The sequence below is a fragment of the Acomys russatus genome, chromosome 25 (assembly GCF_903995435.1).
Source record: "Acomys russatus chromosome 25, mAcoRus1.1, whole genome shotgun sequence".
Lineage (NCBI taxonomy): Eukaryota > Metazoa > Chordata > Mammalia > Rodentia > Muridae > Acomys > Acomys russatus.
The window spans coordinates 43,108,089-43,126,442 of NC_067161.1; the positions used below are offsets into that span (position 1 = coordinate 43,108,089).

Consider the following 18,354-nt stretch of genomic DNA (forward strand, 5'->3'; position numbering starts at 1 on the left):
GACTGTCCATCAGGGTCACATCAATGTCAGCAAGCTTTCTCTTGTGAGATGGAATATTCAGTGGACCCTCCCCGAAGAGTTAGTCTTCCACAGCCACCCTTCTTTGAGACTTGAGTTCCATACACTTAGCTTTAACTCTCCCATAGCATTAAACTCTTAATTCCCGCATCAATCTCTGCTCTATGTTTCTTGCACCATGTCTTCCCTCCAGCTTTCTACCTCATTCTTTGCCTGTTTAAGAGCTAGACATTTTAGCAGAGACTTATTCCCACAGCCAATAAAACTTCAGCTAGACGTTTTAGCAATGTCTTCCCTTCTAAATACACTTGGACATATATCAGTATTTCTATAGCACCAATTCCTAGAAGTACAACTGCTAATCAATTACATGGCATCCATCATTTATCAGAGTGAGTGAAGCTGCAACATGGAGAAAATAACTTAGTATGAGAAAATAGTATTTTGATGTTCTTACCTGTTACTTTGCAAATCAATGGAATCAATATGTTTTTAAAACCTACTAAAGCTATGTATCATTTGAGTGTGACTTTAATTTTTCATGTTTTTATATAATCTACATAAACAATATAGCATTACCGCATAATTTATTCATTACAAGCATATTTAAAGGGTCAGACTACTAGTCATTTTTCTTATGTATAAATAATGGGTTACATTTTAAATGTATTTCAGGTTGTTGAACACAAGTCATTGGGAGTAATAAGGCTGGATCAAATGTGATGATTAACTTTAGATTCTGCCCGTCTGCCAACATTACCACTGATTTCAAAGGGGTTGTCCCTCGTGAAAAGATACACTTTTGCCGCTGTATCTTCACTTCTGTAGCTACCTGTGCAACAATTACTTCTGCTTCCTTTTGCCTACACCTACATGAGACTGACTCCTAGCTCCACACCTGCCAGTGGAAACCTCTTGACCAGGTTTTAACTCTTGGAGATCAGTCTGTGTTTTGTTTGTTGTTTTGTTTAAGACTTTACTTACTTATTGTATGTGAGTGCTCTATTTGTCAAAAGAGGGCATCAGATCACATTATAGATGGTTCTGAGCCACCATGTGGGTGCTGGGAATTGAACTCAGGACCTCTGGAAGAGCAGCCAATGCTCTTAACCTCTGAGCCGTCTCTCCAGCCCCAGCCTATGTTAAGAGTCAGTGTTTTTAACAATATGGCCTAGTAAATGGTCTTTTTTTTTTTTTAAATAATTAAAATAGTTGAGAAAGACAAGTGTATCAGAGATAAATAAATAGCTCAAATATCTGTCAGAATAAATATGACCAAATAAAAATATTTTTTGTTCCTCCTGATTGTAATCTTGCCACTTTTCATGCTATGTCACTCTATATGCCACCCCACCACCACACACAGACATCTTACTCTTTTTTATTATGAGGCAGGGTCTTAATTATGACTGTCAGGCTGATACCAAATGTACAATCCTCCTGCCTCAGTTTCCTGAATGTGATAGTTTGAATGAAAATGTCCTCCATAGGCTCATAAGGACTGACACCATTTGTGTTGGAGTGGGTGTGGCCTTGTTGGAAGAAGTGTCACTGAGGGTGGGCGGTAAGTTTTCAGGAGCTCAAGCCAGGCCCAGTGTACCTCTCTGTGCCTGCTGCCTCCCAACCTGGAAGCAGAACTTTCAGCTCTTCTCCAGCACCAAGTTGGCCAGCACACCTCCATGCTTTCCAATATTATGACAATGAATTAAACCTCCATAAGCCAGCCTCAATTAAATGTTTTTCCTTTTTAAGAGTTGCCGTGGTCATGGTATCTCATTGCAGCAATAAAATCCTAACTAAAGGTGGGCCCAGTGGCACACGCCTGAAATGTAAGCACTAAGGGAAGCAGAGCCAGGCAGATCTCTTTAAGTTCAAGGCCAGCCTAGTCTACATCGAAAGTCAAGGACAGCCAAGGCTACACAGAGAAACCCTGTCTGTCTCTGTCTCTGTGTGTGTGTGTGTGTGTGTGTGTGTGTGTGTGTGTGTGTGTGTGTGTGTGTGTGTGTGAGAGAGAGAGAGAGAGAGAGAGAGAGAGACCTAAGATATAGGCACATGCCATCACATCTAGCTCAGCTTAATCTGCAGCTTAATTTTATCATTATTATTTTTTTTCAGCAGATTGAGTTATTGTTACCTCCCCTTGGCCATTCTCTGTATTTGAAAGTTTCATGCCACCATTGGCACATCCTGAGACAGTTTCTCTGAACAACACATGCCCAAGTTCAGGGTTCTAACATACCCCTAGCTACTCTCTGAGCCAGGTGGCGGCAGGGCATGCTTTAAATACCAGCATTTGGGAGGCAGAGGCAGGTGGATCTCTGAGTTCAAGGCCAACCTGGTCAACAGAGTGAGTTCCAGGATAGTCAAGGCTACATAGAGAAACCCTGTCCTTGAAAAACCAAAATATAAAAGAAATGCCCTTTCTGGTCACATGACTAACCTAAACAGAATGATGATGCTTCACTGTAAGCACTATATTTAAGATGCCAAATCTTCTAACTGTGTTTTCCGTTCCCTCTTTACACTAGAGCTGGGACCGTTCTTTTAGCTTTAAGAGCATCGTACTCAGTATTTTCAGGAGCAACTGAAGACTTGTGCTGCTTGAGCCCAATCTGAATGACATTTTAATCATAGAAAGTCCTCCCAACTTTTATAGCACTTTTGCTTGTTATTTCACATATACTGACTTCCCATATTACAATTCTTATTTGCCTACATAGAATAATTAAGCATGATGACCAACAGGAGGTTACCAGGAACTGTCCTAAGGAAGGGGAAAGCCTCTCACTGACCTGGTCGTAGGTAGAGCTCAGAGGAAGCAGCAGTAATCCTTTCGCGGTCGCGGTCCCGCTCTCTTTCTCTTTCTCGCTCTCGTTCCTTCTCTCTTTCTCGCTCACGTTCCCTCTCAGCACTTGCAGCTGCTGCAAGGTGTGTTGGGTGTCCTGTAAAACATGAATCTGCAACTTAAAGACAAAACTCTCAGCCTATAATGTTACATCTGGAACTGACCAAAAAGTTTTAAAAAGCTCCAAATATGGGTGTATAAAGTTTAATTTACAAGGCTTGGATTGCAAATGAAGCATAATATAAGCACTTAGGATGTTTGTGGCATATCTAGATATAGGTATATGTTAAATGAAAAGCAGGATAAGAGACAGAACCCCTGAACTCCTCTGCGGGCCACACCACAAAAACCAAAGCATGTTGGTTTAGATAGAGAAGCATAAATTTTAAGCAATTTTTGTCTGAGAAATAGAGGGCATTATTTTATTATGTGTATGTTCTCCCTAGAAAAACCATTGACTTATATTCTGGAACATTTGTTCCCTTTTCACTAGAACAAGCCACATATGTTAGCTTAGAGCATCTTACCTGGAGACAAAGAAGCAGCATTATATGGCCTGGGAGGGAAAGCAATCTGTGTACCAGGAATATAAGTGATTCTGTCCATGGGAGGAGTGCTTGTTCCCCCTGCATGAGGCACTAAAATTGTTGGAGGCATATTGGTCAGGTCAATAATTCCTATCCAAAGATAAATACAGTTTGTTAGGCATTACTGTAAACTGACACCTAACTCCAAAAGTATACATAGTTTTTCCATTTTGCCTTTTTATAACACAATAATTTACACTCAATATAAATAAAAATGTTTTAAAAGTTATCACTGCTTTTTTTTTTTTTTTTAAAGATTTATTTATTATATCTTCAGTGTTCTCCCTGTGTGTATGTCTGCAGACCCAGATTTCATTACAGATGGTTGTGAGCCACCATGTGGTTCCTGGGAAATGAACTCAGTGCTCTTAAGCTCTGAGCCATCTCTCCAGCCCTATAAATATAAACAGGATAGCAAAGCATTGAGCTATACACAAGTAACCTCAGGTATGGACATATTAAAAGAAAACACAGGCCAGGCAACAGTGGTGTACACTTTTAACCCGAGCACTCAGGAGGAAGGGGCAGTTGGATCTCTGAGTTCAAGGCCAGTCTGGTCTACAAAGAGAGTTCCAGGACAGCCAGAGCTATACAGAGAAACCCTGTCTAAAAAAACCAAAACCAAACAAATAGAAAAGAAAAAAAAAAAAAAAAAAAAAAAAAAAAAAATCATGGACGTCAAACATTTTATAGGGCTTAGTTACTTTAACTTTCACTGTTAACACCTCATCTCACTATTTTACTTTATTTGCTTCCAAGGACAATGTTTTATGTCTTTCCATCATTCATTTAACAAATACTTATTAACTACTGCTAAGTTAAAGAATTCTACACACCTCTTGTAGCTGGATAAGGGAGACCCAGTGGCTGTTCTCGTGGGGACAGACCCCTGGTGACATCAGGGCGTAAATTCACTTGCATCTGCTGTGAGGTAATGTAATCATTTAGGATTGTCTGTCTTGTATTCTCCATTGCATAAAGCTGGTACTGACTTGGGTATCCTGAAGTTGGTGAAAGCTGTCTCTGAAACAGGTAAGCAGCAGCGGCTGAGTGAAAGAAAGAAAAAAAAAATGGCACTGAGTGTGTGAGATTAGTTTGCGAACTGTTATTCTCGGACACAGTGAGGAAACACTGCCTGCTGAACTAGGGCACAAGCCACTGTAACTGAACTACAGGGATTTTAGACCTTGACACACAAGCAACATGAAGTCTAGCTCTCCTTCTTCTTTCTTCTCCCCTCACCTCCACCAGACATGGTTTCTCTGTATGAGCACTGGCTGTCCTAGAACTCCCTCTGTACACCAGACAGGCCTCAAACTCATAGACCCGCCATTCTTTGCCTCCTGAGTGCTGAGGTTAAAGGCGCGTGCCACCATGTCATGTAAACTGAACCTATTCTAATGCCTGAGATGGAATGGAAAGGCAAATAACATCCTGAATATTGCCATGAAATTTTATTATGTTTTCACCTGAATTATATGAGAGTTTAGACAACAATGGGAATACATATGAAAACAAATGCTAACATACAAATTTTATTTCTCTACAGGTAAAAATAATAGTATACAACCAACCATTCAGTGAACAAAAGGATGACAACCTTTTTCTATAAAGAAACAGATGAAATTATTTTAGGTTTTAAGAGCTATACAGTACTTCTCATAGTTACTCAATTCTAATATTAAACCATGGAAGACGCTATGGACAAAACGACCTACAGGCTAGGACCATGTTCTTAAAACACTATCTACAGCAAGAGGATTTTGTCAAGGAGTGATTGTTTTATTAAACACCCCTCCCCTTGGGCAAAAGAGTGTGACCCAGGAAGCAATAAAGTAGTAAGTATAGTAAAAAGTGGAAAATTATGTCTTTATTCTCAAAAACCATTAATAAGCCAGGCAGTCATGGTACACATTTTTATCCTAGCACTCAGGAGGCAGAGGCAGGCGAATGTCTGACTTCAAGGCCAGCTTATTTTTAGCTCAGACAGAAAGATAAAAGTGCTACCAAAGTGTATGACAGACACTGAACAACTGTAAATATATTCTCCCCGAAGAAAACAAACACGACTAATATGTTTTGTAGACCATCAGTTTATCGTGTGACTGTTCAAAACTCATTTCAGTCTGGAAGGCGTTCTCCTAATTACAAATGTTTCAGATTACAATGGCTTCTACCCCAGCAAACATAGAACAATGCAAGTTCCAGAAGCTAAAAGTGCATTTGACATCTGCCCTACATCCTAGGCTTAGCAGCACTGCACACTTTATCCATCAACTATTTCCACTCATAACTGAGGGGCTGCTGCACACAGCATCATGAAACCACTTACTGCCAGCTCCTGAAAGTAGTTTCTGTTGACTGCCTTTTGCTTTCACACCATTGCTAAAGTCAAAAGCTTAAGTTGAATGAACCAGTGCATGTTGACTGTAATCTCCCTATCAGGTTTAGGCTCAAGGAACAATGTAGCAATAGCAGAGCTTTCAGACAAAATATTCCCAGAGGTTCTTAGCTAATATAAAACTTAAGTAACTTGGGGCTCTTTGCATTAAACGATTTGTGCTTACTTGTGTGTACATTAGTTTACGTCCAGTGGTGCACATGTGCCATATGTGAGATTAGGGGTCAGAGGACAACCTGTCCATTTCCCCTTTCACCACTTGGGTTGACCATGTTGGTAGGTGACTAGCAAGTTCCTTTACCCTTAGAACCCAGCTTACTAGCCTGGCTTTTTTGCCTTTTAATGTGACAACTTGGTAGTAAAAACTACTGTTAAGAAACCAGTTATAGCCCAAGACTAGGCTACCTTGAACTAACAGAAATCCACCCGCCTCCTCTTCCTCCTCCTAAGTGTGGGAAGTCAACGTGTGCACCACAATATTCAGCTTTCCAGACGGGTTTTGTCACTTAATTGTCTTTAAACTATAGCTTCATTAAAAAACAAACAAACACAAAAGTTGTAATTAACATACTTCATTTATCACTGTAACCCACTTTTTCAATTAGACTTCCCAACTGCAATCATGAAGGAAGCTTTTGAGAATCTTAGTTCTTTTAGTTCTTTAAACTTTGTTAACAATCTTACTACTTCGGGGTACTGCTAACATGGGGCATTCTGTTCACAGAATGCACTGAGTTGTACTGTAGTCTTAATAGCGCCAACAGTCATATAGATATAGTATATCTTCGTTGTAAATTGTTGTAAAATATTGAGCTTACCAGGATCCAAAGCCCTGTGAAAGGGCATGGCTGGATCCAAGTGCGTGGGAAGGTGGCTCCGATAAACCTCTCCTGCAGCACTACTCCTATGATGGGGATCAAATGGGCTGTGACTCACGACAGGATCCACACCCGGCACTGGAGACTTGGCTGGTATACTTTCTCTTTGGGTTGGTGTCAGAGTTGATTTCCTTTCATGACTGGTAGACTTGCTGGAAGAAACTGTAACAGCAATAGCAAAATGCCAATGCCACAAAATCCTCGAGAAAAGTTTACCGTATGCCCAAGCATTTAAAACCCAATCTTGTAATATGTGCAAGTGTAAGAGCAAGTGGGAGCCTGGAAACTACTGTGACCTTTTGGGCATAGCACCAATTCTAAACCACAACTATCAAGATCATGAAAGATCATGCGGTTCACTAATCTCTGTAATTAATCTTATTTTCTACATGGTACTAACACCAGACTCCTAAAACAAAACACATCTATTTTGGTCCTAGGTGTAGCAAATCTCAAATTATTCTCTCCTTGTGTTTTCTAACCTCCTTGCTACCTGTGAACCATAAATTACCTTAATTTTTTCCCTTCAGTCTGCTCTTCAGTGATTCTTTACTTTATTAATATCCACTTGCTTCCCCTACTCGAAACTCAATGATTAGCCTGGCTCCTGTACACCTATCACACCCACACACTTGGCAGCAACCTCCTTGTGCAGATTTCTACGTATCATAAAAGCGTACGACATTAGCCTTGTTACTTTATTTCTCTTAAAAACAATTATTTTCCTTTATAAAACAATTATGTGGTGGCACCTGCCTTTAATCCCAGTACTTAGGGAGGCAGAGGCAGGTGGATCACTGTGAGTTAAGAGGCCAACCTGGTTTACTAGGCAAGTCTGTTGGGGTGGGGGGACATGATGGGACAATTATGTGCGTGGGCATTTTGCCTTGAGTATGCCTATGTGCCATGTGTGTACAGTGCCATCAATCAGAAGCCAGAAGAAGAGTGTCAGATGCCCTGGGACTGGAGTTTCAGATGGCTATTAGCCATCATGTAGATGCTGGAACTAGAACAGGGTCCCCTCTAGAAGAGCAGCCAGTGCTTTCTTCATCACTCTACTTAATTTCTTTACTTTTTTATTTCTGCAGTGCTAGTGATCAAACCCTATGTATTTTGTATGTTCTGAAGGGAGTAATTCACTGACATTAAATACCCACATGATATACAAATGTCGTTTGCGCTTCTGTTTTGTTTGTTTAATCTACAGTCTCTTACTTTGCAGCCATCACACTTGCTTCTGCCTCTGCCCTGCCTCCCAAGTAGCAGGAGTAGACCACCACACCCAGCTGCCATAGAGCTTTTAACTAAAATATGTTTGTACAAACATGGCCAAAAACAAGCAAATTTCCCTAACAAAATAAAATATTTCTGCTTTGTCCTGTCTGATGCTGTGTCCTTTCCCCCACTTGGGTAACTTGAACAGGCTCCCCTTCCTCGGCCTGCTACGCTACTTCTCCTAAAACACTCCTCAACTCTTCACCATATAGCCCAAGGCCTAACACAGTGGTTCTCAGCCTTCCTAATGCTCTGACCCTTGAATACAGTCCTCACACTGTGGTGACCCAACTATGAAGTTACTTTTGTTGCTACTTTATAACTGTAATTTTGTACTGTTATAAACTGTAAACACCTGATGTGTCCCCCACGGGGTCATGACTTAGAGCACTCACTCATGCCAGCTCTCTGTGCTGGAGATGAACAGACATCATTATGCTCAGCCTCCACCCTGACACATGGGTTCTGGACACGGAGCTGCTTCCCTAGCCTACATCCCGTGCATCCTGAGGTAATCTAGAGCTAATGATTCGGCATTTTCTGCTCACTAAAGGTAAATAATGTTGCACAAGTAATCAGAACAGGCAACCAAAGCCATACCGTCAGGAGTTCTGCTCATCATGGGTGAGCCTCTGGATATGGTGTTCTGGTAACTCACAGGAGTCCTGCGAGCACTGCTGTCATCATAGATTCCTGGGCTCAGCTGTGCTTTGGGAGCTTCATGAAGTGTAGACCTGAGAACGGAGGGGCCAGAGCTCACCACTGACGTGTGCCGAGGACGCACTGGCTCACCTGCTTTCACATCCTCATATTTCCCCCGTTCTACCACTTTCATGTTCTCTGGTACAACTTCCAGCATTCCACGGGGTAGTTTGCTAGGCCCTGTGATTAAGGACTTCACATTGTGTTTGATAGCTGATTGACCTGAGTTGTTGTCAAATTTTATTGGTGTGCCCTAAGGGGAATGAAACAAACATTACAGGTAACCAGGTTATCTAGATACTGCTCCTTCTAAGGTGTACGTCTGGCTCATGGCAATTATACTTTGATTATGGTGACATCAATCTGAGCCCATAGACCCTTAATTGCATACACTCCCAGATTATTCACCTTGAACTACATATACGAGAAAAATTGATGATGTGTATGTGAAAGATTTACTACCAAGGAATCTGATACAGAACTACCTAGAACTACTAAGTTATCTCTTTAGACTGTTTTATAAATGTCAGTCTGAAGTGGACTTTCTGACATAAAGAGCCCTGAGTTATTATTTATTTACCTGGGATATGGAACCCTCAATAATTGGCCTCGCGCTCTGGACCACTTCTGGAGTTTTTCGACTTTCCTGAGTTAGAATATCTTGTCGTGGAATCTCGTGAATGGAACGCCCCATTTCTTTGATTGTGGTGATACCATCATACGGTTTTCCTTTGGTAATGGCACCTTCAAATGCTCGGATAGGAGGGCTTTCCCTTTTAATCTGTTTGGGATACTTAAGGCCATCTTCAAAGCTTTCAGATGTTGCTCTTGGTGTGCCTTAGGAAGAGTTCAGGAAACATACTTGTTAAAATAATGTTGATGGTGGCACAGCGCTGACACTGCATCTCTGCTATAGACTCTCAGGTAGGCATTCCTGAGTCATTATGTGTTAGAATTACTCAAAATGAATGGGTATCATTCATTACAGTTTCAGAATGGTTTTTATACAGATGCCTTGATATTAAAAGACGAGGCAACTAACCCTTCCAACAAATGATATAGCTAAGGAAAAAGTTAAGACTAAGATTTAACAGCTGAGTTTGGAGGCACACTCCTGTAATCTCAACACTTGGGGAAGCAGAGGCAGGTGGATCTCTGTGAATTGGAGAACAGCTTGGTTTAAAAAGTGAGTCCAAGACAGCCAAGGCTACTCAAACCCCCCACCCCCAAAAGTTTAAGACAACATTTAATACTTCAAAGGGTAGAATTATCTTGAAAAGTAGGTTTAATACTCTGTAAAATTAATATTAGACCTTGGCAGTGATTCAGTTTATAATAAAAAGGCAAACACAATATACCCTGCATTATGGATCCAGACAGCACAGTCCTTTCTTTGAGATCAGAATGAGGGCTCCCCCTGGGTAATGCTCGGCATATCAGACCTTTCAAAAACAGTAAAGAAATTCAATTACTAAACATAATGTATTGTTAATTTATAATACTGAATATTGTCTATAGAGAATATAATTTGATAAGAAGATCTGTTAAAGAAGGAATGTCATTTCAAAATTGTACACGATTCACAGACAAAGGACTCACAAGATGGTTCAATGTGTCAGGGCACTTGCAGCCAAGCCAGATGACACGGCTTCAAGTCCCAAGCCCCATGTGGTAGAAAGAGAGAACTATTTCCTGTGTCTTCTGACCTCTACACCTGCACACCATATACATGTGTGTATGTATGTATATATGTGTGTGTGTACACACCCACACACATACCTACACACACTGGATAAACATAAAAAAATTTGCATCAGACATCCCAATTATGTATTTATATAATTTCTTTAAAAATATTTTTTAAGCAGGGTGGTGGTGGCGCACACCTTTAATCTCAGCACTTGGGAGGCAGAGGCATGCTGTGAGTTCAAGGCCAGCCTGATCTACAAAGCGAGTCCAGAATAGTCAAGGCTACACAGAGAAAGCCTGTCTCAAAAAAAAAACAAGATTTCAAGATTTACCTATAATTTTTATGAGTGAACCTTTGAGTTTATGTGCCTCTTTTGCATTTTGGAGCTACAGAAGATTGTGAACCTCTGTGTGGATGCTGGGAACTGAGCCTGGGTCCTTTGTAAGGGCAGCCAGAATTCTTAGTTACTAAGCTATTCTCTTGCCCCACAAATAATTCTCATAGAGCATTTTCTCAAATATAAAATGACCAAGAAACGCACTAAATTTTAGTTTAAAATAGCTAGATTTGGTATTACATACCTATGACCTAGTACTTGGGAAGTAGAGTCAGGATCAGAATTCAAGGAGTCTGAAGCTAGCCAAGGCCCAAGGCCAGTTTACACTCTACCTATGCCCCAAAATATGTTCAAAGCTAGAGCTAAAATATCCCTCCTGGGCATGGTGTCACACACCTTTAATCCAGTTTGATGTCAGCCTGGTCTAGACACCAAGCTTCAAGACACCCAGGACTACACAGAGAGACCCCCACCTCAAACAACAACAACAACAACAGAACATTTAAATTTATATAAGGAGAACTAATAAAAATTGAAAAAAAAATCAAATAAAAACAAAACTAGACTGGGTGCACACCTTTAATCCTAGCTCTCAGAAAGCAAAGACAGGCTGGCTGATGTCTGAGCTTAAGGCCAACATGGGCTACACAGTGCGATCAAGACCTGTCAGGGCTATCGAGTGAGACCCCACATTCATCTGTCTGTCCGTCCATCTGTCTACCTTCCTTCCTTCCCACTATCTCCCTTTCCCCCTTTTCATTTCTTACCCACATTAGAAAGTACCTACCCTTTACGGTAATTAACAATAAACCAGAACACCTGGGCATATTCAGCAGCCTTGCTAATCAGAGGAAGAACTAATACCAGAATTGTATTTGAACAACATAATCAAAACTGTAAAATAAATCTGATAAATATCAATGCTAGTTCAATATTAAATCAATTTATCATTATATTTTAGGTTCTGAATAGACCATAGATTAATATGGTTTATTAGCATCATGATAATAAGTGGTTTGAATAGACCATTTATTTTATTTTATTGGTTTTTCAAGAAAGGGTTTCTCAAAGCCGGGCGTGGTGGCGCACGCCTTTAATCCCAGCACTCGGGAGGCAGAGGCAGGCGGATCGCTGTGAGTTCGAGGCCAGCCTGGTCTACAAAGGGAGTGCAGGATGGTCAAGGCTACACAGAGAAACCCTGTCTCAAAAAACCAAAGAAAGAAAGAAAGAAAGAAAGAAAGAAAGAAAGGGTTTCTCTGTGTAGCCTTGGCTGTCCTGGACTCCCTCTGTAAACCAGGCTGGCCTTGAACTCACAATGACCCATCTGCCTCTGCCTCCGAGTGCTGGGATTAAAAGAGTGCACCACCACACCTGTCTCATTTATTAATATTTAATTATAGAATAATTTTTTTTATTTCCCCCTTAAGAACCCTTGTTGCTTCACTACTACACAATACACATACATAAATTCAGAAAATACATGTCATAAGAGAACATGCACTGCTTTTCTGAGTTCTGGTTGCTTCATTTAATATTTCGAAGTTCCATACATTTTTCTAGAAGTTGCCTAATCTAAATATTCTTTATGAACAAATAAAATTCCATTTGCGTTTGGACCACATCCATCTTCTGATGGACATCTAGGCTGACCCCACTGCTGCTGTGAAAAGAACAGCCCATACACACAGGCGAAAAAAATCTTTGGAGTGACTGATAAAGCCCATTGGGTGAGTGCCCCAACAGAATGGCACTGTCTTAAAAACAGGCATGTAGGTCAATAAAACAGAACACAAGAGCGAGATATAAATCCATACAGCTATAATCACCTGTTATTTGACAAAGATAACAAAAATAGTCATGAGAGAAAAGACAGCTTCTTAAACAAACGGTGATGGGAAGCCGGACAGCCATGGGAACAAACCTCTAACCTGGCACAAACATCAACACTTCAAATGGATCAAAGACCAAAACACAAGAGCTGAACCTCTGAAAATGCTAGAGGAAAAAGGAGAGAACACATTTCAAGATACAGGTAAGATAAGAATTTTCTAAATAGGACTGATGTTGGTAACCATTACCCAAGGCTGGCAGGACAGAGTCAGACAGACAGATCTCAAGTATTCAATGGCTAGCCAGTTTGGCTGAAAAGACTAACTTTAGGTTCACTGAGTGACAGTGGAAAACAGCCTACATTGACCTCTGGTTTTGGTTAAGCACACGCGCAAATGAACATACATGCACTTCACATTAACAATGAATACTAATTAGATAGGCTGTTTTGAGATTTCCTTTGCCAATGCAATCTCAGACTCAGGCTCACACTTCATGAAAGGAGAAAAAGCAGCCACATTCACTAAATATCACAAGAACAACCTCTAGGCAACATACTGGGAATAGTTCTACCTCAAGACCCAGCCATACCACTCCTGGGTATATACCCAAAAGATGCTCCACTTTAAAACAAGGATAATTGCTCAACTATGTTCATAGCAGCCTTATTCATAATAGCCAGAAACTAGAAACAACCCAGATAAAGAAAATGTAGTACACTGACACAATGAAATACTATTCAGCTATTAAGAACAAAGACATCAGGAAATATATAGGCAAATTAACGGAACAAGAAAATATCAACCTGAGTGAGGTAGCCCAGACCCCAGAAAGACATACAAGGTATGTACGCACTTATAAGTGAGTATTAGCCACAACGTACAGGATAGCCAAGTAACAAGGAGGGCCCAGGGAAAGAAGGGGAAATAAAATAGATACCAGAAGTAGATGGAAGGAGGGAGCTGGATGGGATATGAGGTGAGGGAAGCAGAGGTGATCAGGTGTGGGGAAAGCAAATGAGAACTAGGAAGGAGAACGGAAATCAGTGGTAGGGCACCTCTGGGACAGTAATCACATACACTTAACCTAAAGAAAATATGGGTGATTTTCTTTCTTTATTTTATGCATATAGAGTCTTTGGCCTGCATTTCTGTATGTGCACTACATGTGTCCAGGTGCCTGTGGGAGCCAGGAAAGGTATCACATCCCTAAGAACTGGAGTTAGTCCATCGTGAACCACCGTGTGTGCGCTGGGAACCAACCCCAGGTCTTCAGCAAGAGCAGCAAGTTCTCTTAACCACTGGGCCATCTCTCCAGCCACAGATGATGTTTTGTTTTGTTTTGAAAATAGAGAAAATAACTCTTAGAAAATTATAAAGCAATTATTTGGTGTAGAATATTTCACCTAGATTAAATTATCTGAGGCAGGCTAAGATTTAAAAGTAAACTAAACCACACAATCAGCATCAAGTTGGACGACCTATAATCTGCATACAGTGATAGAAGACACAAGCATAGAGAAACACTCCAGGAAAGCTCACCCAGGGGAAAGCCATGCTTCTGCTCCACGCATCATGCATCTCGTTACCTCATATAGTAAAAAGAAATTCTCAAAACGGTTTTTACATCCCCCCACAGGTTTTATGTTCTTAAATTCATTGAGTCAGGAAGTGATTCTACAATAGTTAAAGCATCCTAAGGTAAAAGTGACCTCTGCTATGATCATATTTAGTTTTTACTTCCTTCTACTTACTGTGAAGTGTCATATGATTCATACAACGATGTAAATTCAAAGTTATATTACTAAATTTCAAGTAGGAATGCTACTGATGAAACCTAACACAACAATGCAAAACTATTATACAAAATAAAATGCATCTGAGTTAACACTCAAGGTACACTTTACCCTCTAATGGTGCTGATACAGGAGACTCCCTCATCGATATCCCTTGCTTTATATTTCCTTCTACTGACTCATAGCTTCTTTTTAAACTGATTTCATGAGCTGTTCTTGGACTCCGAGTCCCTTCTCGGGCATTCTTAATATCTGCAGAATATAGAAAAGAGAATTATTCAGAGCCCAAGGCCTATTTCTCACAGTAAACTAAGTCACCTTAACATCAGTCTTATGAAATCAATTTAATCCCAGCACTCAGGAGGGAGAGGCAGATGGATCATTATGAGTTTGAGGCTAGCCTGATCTACAAAGTGGTTCCAGTGTATAGTAAGATTCTGTGCCAAACAAAACAAACAAGAACTTGTTCTAACATATCTTTGTGTAGACAACATCAATGACAGCATATCTGTTTACTATGGTATTAATTAAATGACTCCTGTGTGCCAGGCAAAGGCTAGGCTTCCAGATAAGGTTAACAAATTAAGTCCCTTCTCCTCATGAAGTTTATTCAACAGTGGTAGGCACAGGATATATACTCAGGCTGCAAATTTGGGTCAGAAGTTGAGAGTATTCACTTTCCTTCCATAGGATCTGAATGTGGTTCCCAAGCACCTACATCATAGGGTTCACAACTGGTCCAAGGGATCTGATGCCCTTTTCTGGCTTCTGTAGGAACCCACGAGTTGTGCAAATACAGACAGCGTGCACACACACACACACTTAAAAATAAATTCTAACCAAATTAATAGGCCCTTACTGTCCATGACTTACTGTTTAACAGTAATGTATACTATGAAAGGAAAATCACAGTATGCTGTGAGAACAATAGGACAGAAACTTGGCATGTCCAGGCGCAGCATGTATAAGCTGAGAACTGATGGGAGAACTGAGATGATTATACCCACAGGCAGAAGGAACAGGCTCGGATATCTCAAGAATGACAGAGCATGCTACCTTCAAGGAACATCCTTCAGCTCAGTACAAAGCCAATATAGAGAATGGAGACACGCAGAAAAGTTTAGAGGGCTAAGAGGAAAAGTAGCAATCAGAAAACTCTCAAGAGATAAGCAAAAGGAGATCATGGAGTGAGCTGAAGCGACAGAAGGTGAAGCAGGAAGCATGCTGATTGCTCCAGGTAGGCTAGCGCTCCCTAAGGCGTCCAGACAAAAAGTAACGTGTGAAGGCATGAACAGAGTAAAGGAATGGCTCCAGAGAGTTTAGGAAATAACAGAAATGATTTTCTGTTTTGTGGTATATGGAAAGAAAGGAAAAAGAAAGCATCAAGATTTCTAGCTTATCCAGGTGGCGCATGCCTGTAATCCCAGCACTTGGGAGGCAGAGGCAGGCGGATCACTATGAGTTCAAGGCCAGACATGTCTACAAGGAGAGTCCAGGACAGCCAGGGCTACTCAGAGAAACCCTGTCTAGAAAAAAAAAAAAAAAAAAAAAAAAAAAAGATGTCTAGCTTAAGCAATGTATTTCTTTCCTTCTCCCCACCATCGAAAAAAATGTTCATCAAAATATGAGAGATGTGTTAAAATAAGAAGCGAGGCCATCGTGGACTCAACAACATCAGGGACCATGTTCATGTCTTTATAGGTGAGACAAAGAGAAAACATGGCTAATGAATACTTTAAGGTTACAAAGTCAGAAAACACAAACTCAGCCCCACGTAGCTGATGCTCAAAGCAGACATTAGAGTTACTCTTTAAAAATATACTCAAGAAGCCAGGTGTGGTGGCGCGCGCCTATAATCCCAGCACTTGGGAGGCAGAGGCAAGTGGATCTCTGTGAGTTCGAGGCCAGCTCAGTCTACTGAGTGAGTCCAAGACAGCCAGGACTGTAAGAGAAACCATGTCTGGGGGGTGGGAGGGTAGGGGGGGGGGCGAGGGGAAGGACACGACACACAGGATGACACAGGACATACTCAAAAAAATGCTGAAAAAACAGGTGGCTAGATTTGATAGAAGAACAGGCACAAATATAGTTTTATTAAGAAGAGTTTAATTCAACATCCTATTAATGGTTATAAAATTTTTTATCTATTCCTTAGTTCTTAATCTTTAAAAAAAAAAAAAAAAAAAAAGATCCGGCCAAGTGCAGTGGCACATTCCTGTAATCTCAGCACTCAGAGAGACAGAGGCAGGTTGATCTCAGTAAGTTCAAGGCCAGCCTGGTCTACAAAGAGAGTCCAGAACAGCCAAGGCTACACAGGTAAGTGCTCACTTGAAAAAAACAAAACCAGAGCTGGAGAGATGGCTCAGTGGTTAAGAGCACTGTCTGCTCTTTTGGAGGTCTTGAGTTCAATTCCCAGCAACCACATAGTGGTTCACAACCACCTACACTTGGATCTGATGCCCTCTTCTGGCGCGCAGGCGTACAAGTAGATAGAGCACTCACATGTAAAATAAATAAATAAATAAATCTTTAAAAAAAATAAATGAATATTTTATAATATATATGTATACATACACATCTTAACTGTTTTAATTTCACAAAATATCCCCTTACATAAAGAGAAAACATAGCTCTGCAAAGATAAACTGACTTACCTGTAGTAAAAAGGTAAGAAAACCGGAGCTTGTGTTTTCAAGCTACATTGTAATATTGGAATTGGTAAATAAGCAATACTTACTATCATATGATAAGATATGTCCACTTTTGCCTTCATAAATAACATGGCCTTTGGATGCAGCTTCCTCTCTTACTTTCTCAGGACTGCTTTCTTCAATGGGAACCCTAGAAACGGGTCCCTTTACCAAAGCCTCTGTTGGTATGCCAGCCTGGGGCAGAGCTGGGGTCCCCTGCCATCAAAACAAACGCAAACACCCCAAGAGTCACTTATACTTAGAAGAAACATATGAACATGACATTTGGAAAATAAAACCTCAGAGTCAGGTCACCCTTCAAATAAAAAAATTAGACAAGAGGAAATGAGACATTTCATTTATATAAACATAAAGAAATCCTGTACAGTCATTACACTCTGCTATCATAGAGAACTTAAGATGATGGTAATATATGAGGTAAAACAGCTTTGTTCCCCACACCCATTAATTAAACCCCTATTGAGGAGTTTGGTTTTCAGGAAAGAAATATATGTTTTAACTCTACACGTAAATGTAATTTTTTTGTTTGTTTGCTTTGTTTTTTTCCAAGACAGGGTCTCTCTTTGTTAGCCTTAGCTGTCCTGGACTCGCTTTTGTAGATCCGCTTGCCTCTGTCTCCCAAAAGCTGGGATTAAAGGCATGCGTCACTGTAATAATTTTTTATGAAAACATAACAAAAATAATACTAAGTTAAGTTTTAAATGTGATGCACTGTAATTTTAACACTGTGATGAGAGGAAACTGAATGGTGATTGTCAGGCTGCCTGGCATGGTTGGTGCTTAGGCTTTGGTCATCAATAAGAGGAGAGGAAGAACTCAGATGTCTTTGTGTAGTGATTAACAACTCAGGACACCTCATCTGATTTTCACCATCATCAGTCCTTCACTAGATTGACAATGGGTCTAACATATGAGCAAATTTTAGAATAAACAGATATAACTTAGCCTTATTTGACCCAGTGGAAACTATTTTCCTAAAAAAATTTGGATGCTTAGACAGTAAGAAAAAAATGTGAAGATAAATGTAACATATAAGCCAAATTATTATTTTTTTCTGAACCACATTAAAGTATTAACTTAGTTTGAAGTGGCATACTTTGACAAAATATGAAAGGAGAGACATGGAATTCCGATGTAATGTTCTAAACCAACATAAACTGTAACTACTATGTAACGGGGGAGGGGAAGAACCCTCTCTTTTCTTTCTTTCTTTTTTTTTTTCTTCAAGACAGGGTCTCTCTGTGTAGCCTTGGCTATCCTGGACTTGCTTTGTAGACCAGGCTGG

General features: G+C 40.4%; 1 protein-coding gene across 19 annotated transcripts in view; it reads right to left on the minus strand.

Annotated features, from left to right (window-relative positions):
* The window catches only part of Ncor1 (nuclear receptor corepressor 1), a 137,995-nt gene that overhangs the window by 17,964 nt on the left and 101,677 nt on the right, over positions 1-18,354 (minus strand). For 18 of the 19 annotated variants that reach the window (XM_051168381.1, XM_051168392.1, XM_051168402.1 and 15 more), the window contains 9 exons: positions 17,096-17,264; positions 14,470-14,610; positions 10,065-10,148; positions 9,287-9,543; positions 8,605-8,959; positions 6,670-6,891; positions 4,287-4,496; positions 3,391-3,540; positions 2,811-2,960 (listed from right to left, as the gene is read on the minus strand). In XM_051168381.1, the coding sequence (XP_051024338.1) occupies positions 2,811-2,960; positions 3,391-3,540; positions 4,287-4,496; positions 6,670-6,891; positions 8,605-8,959; positions 9,287-9,543; positions 10,065-10,148; positions 14,470-14,610; positions 17,096-17,264 (1,738 nt within the window). The remainder of the gene's footprint in view (positions 1-2,810; positions 2,961-3,390; positions 3,541-4,286; positions 4,497-6,669; positions 6,892-8,604; positions 8,960-9,286; positions 9,544-10,064; positions 10,149-14,469; positions 14,611-17,095; positions 17,265-18,354) is intronic. The other variant, XM_051168393.1, reaches the window with a different exon arrangement.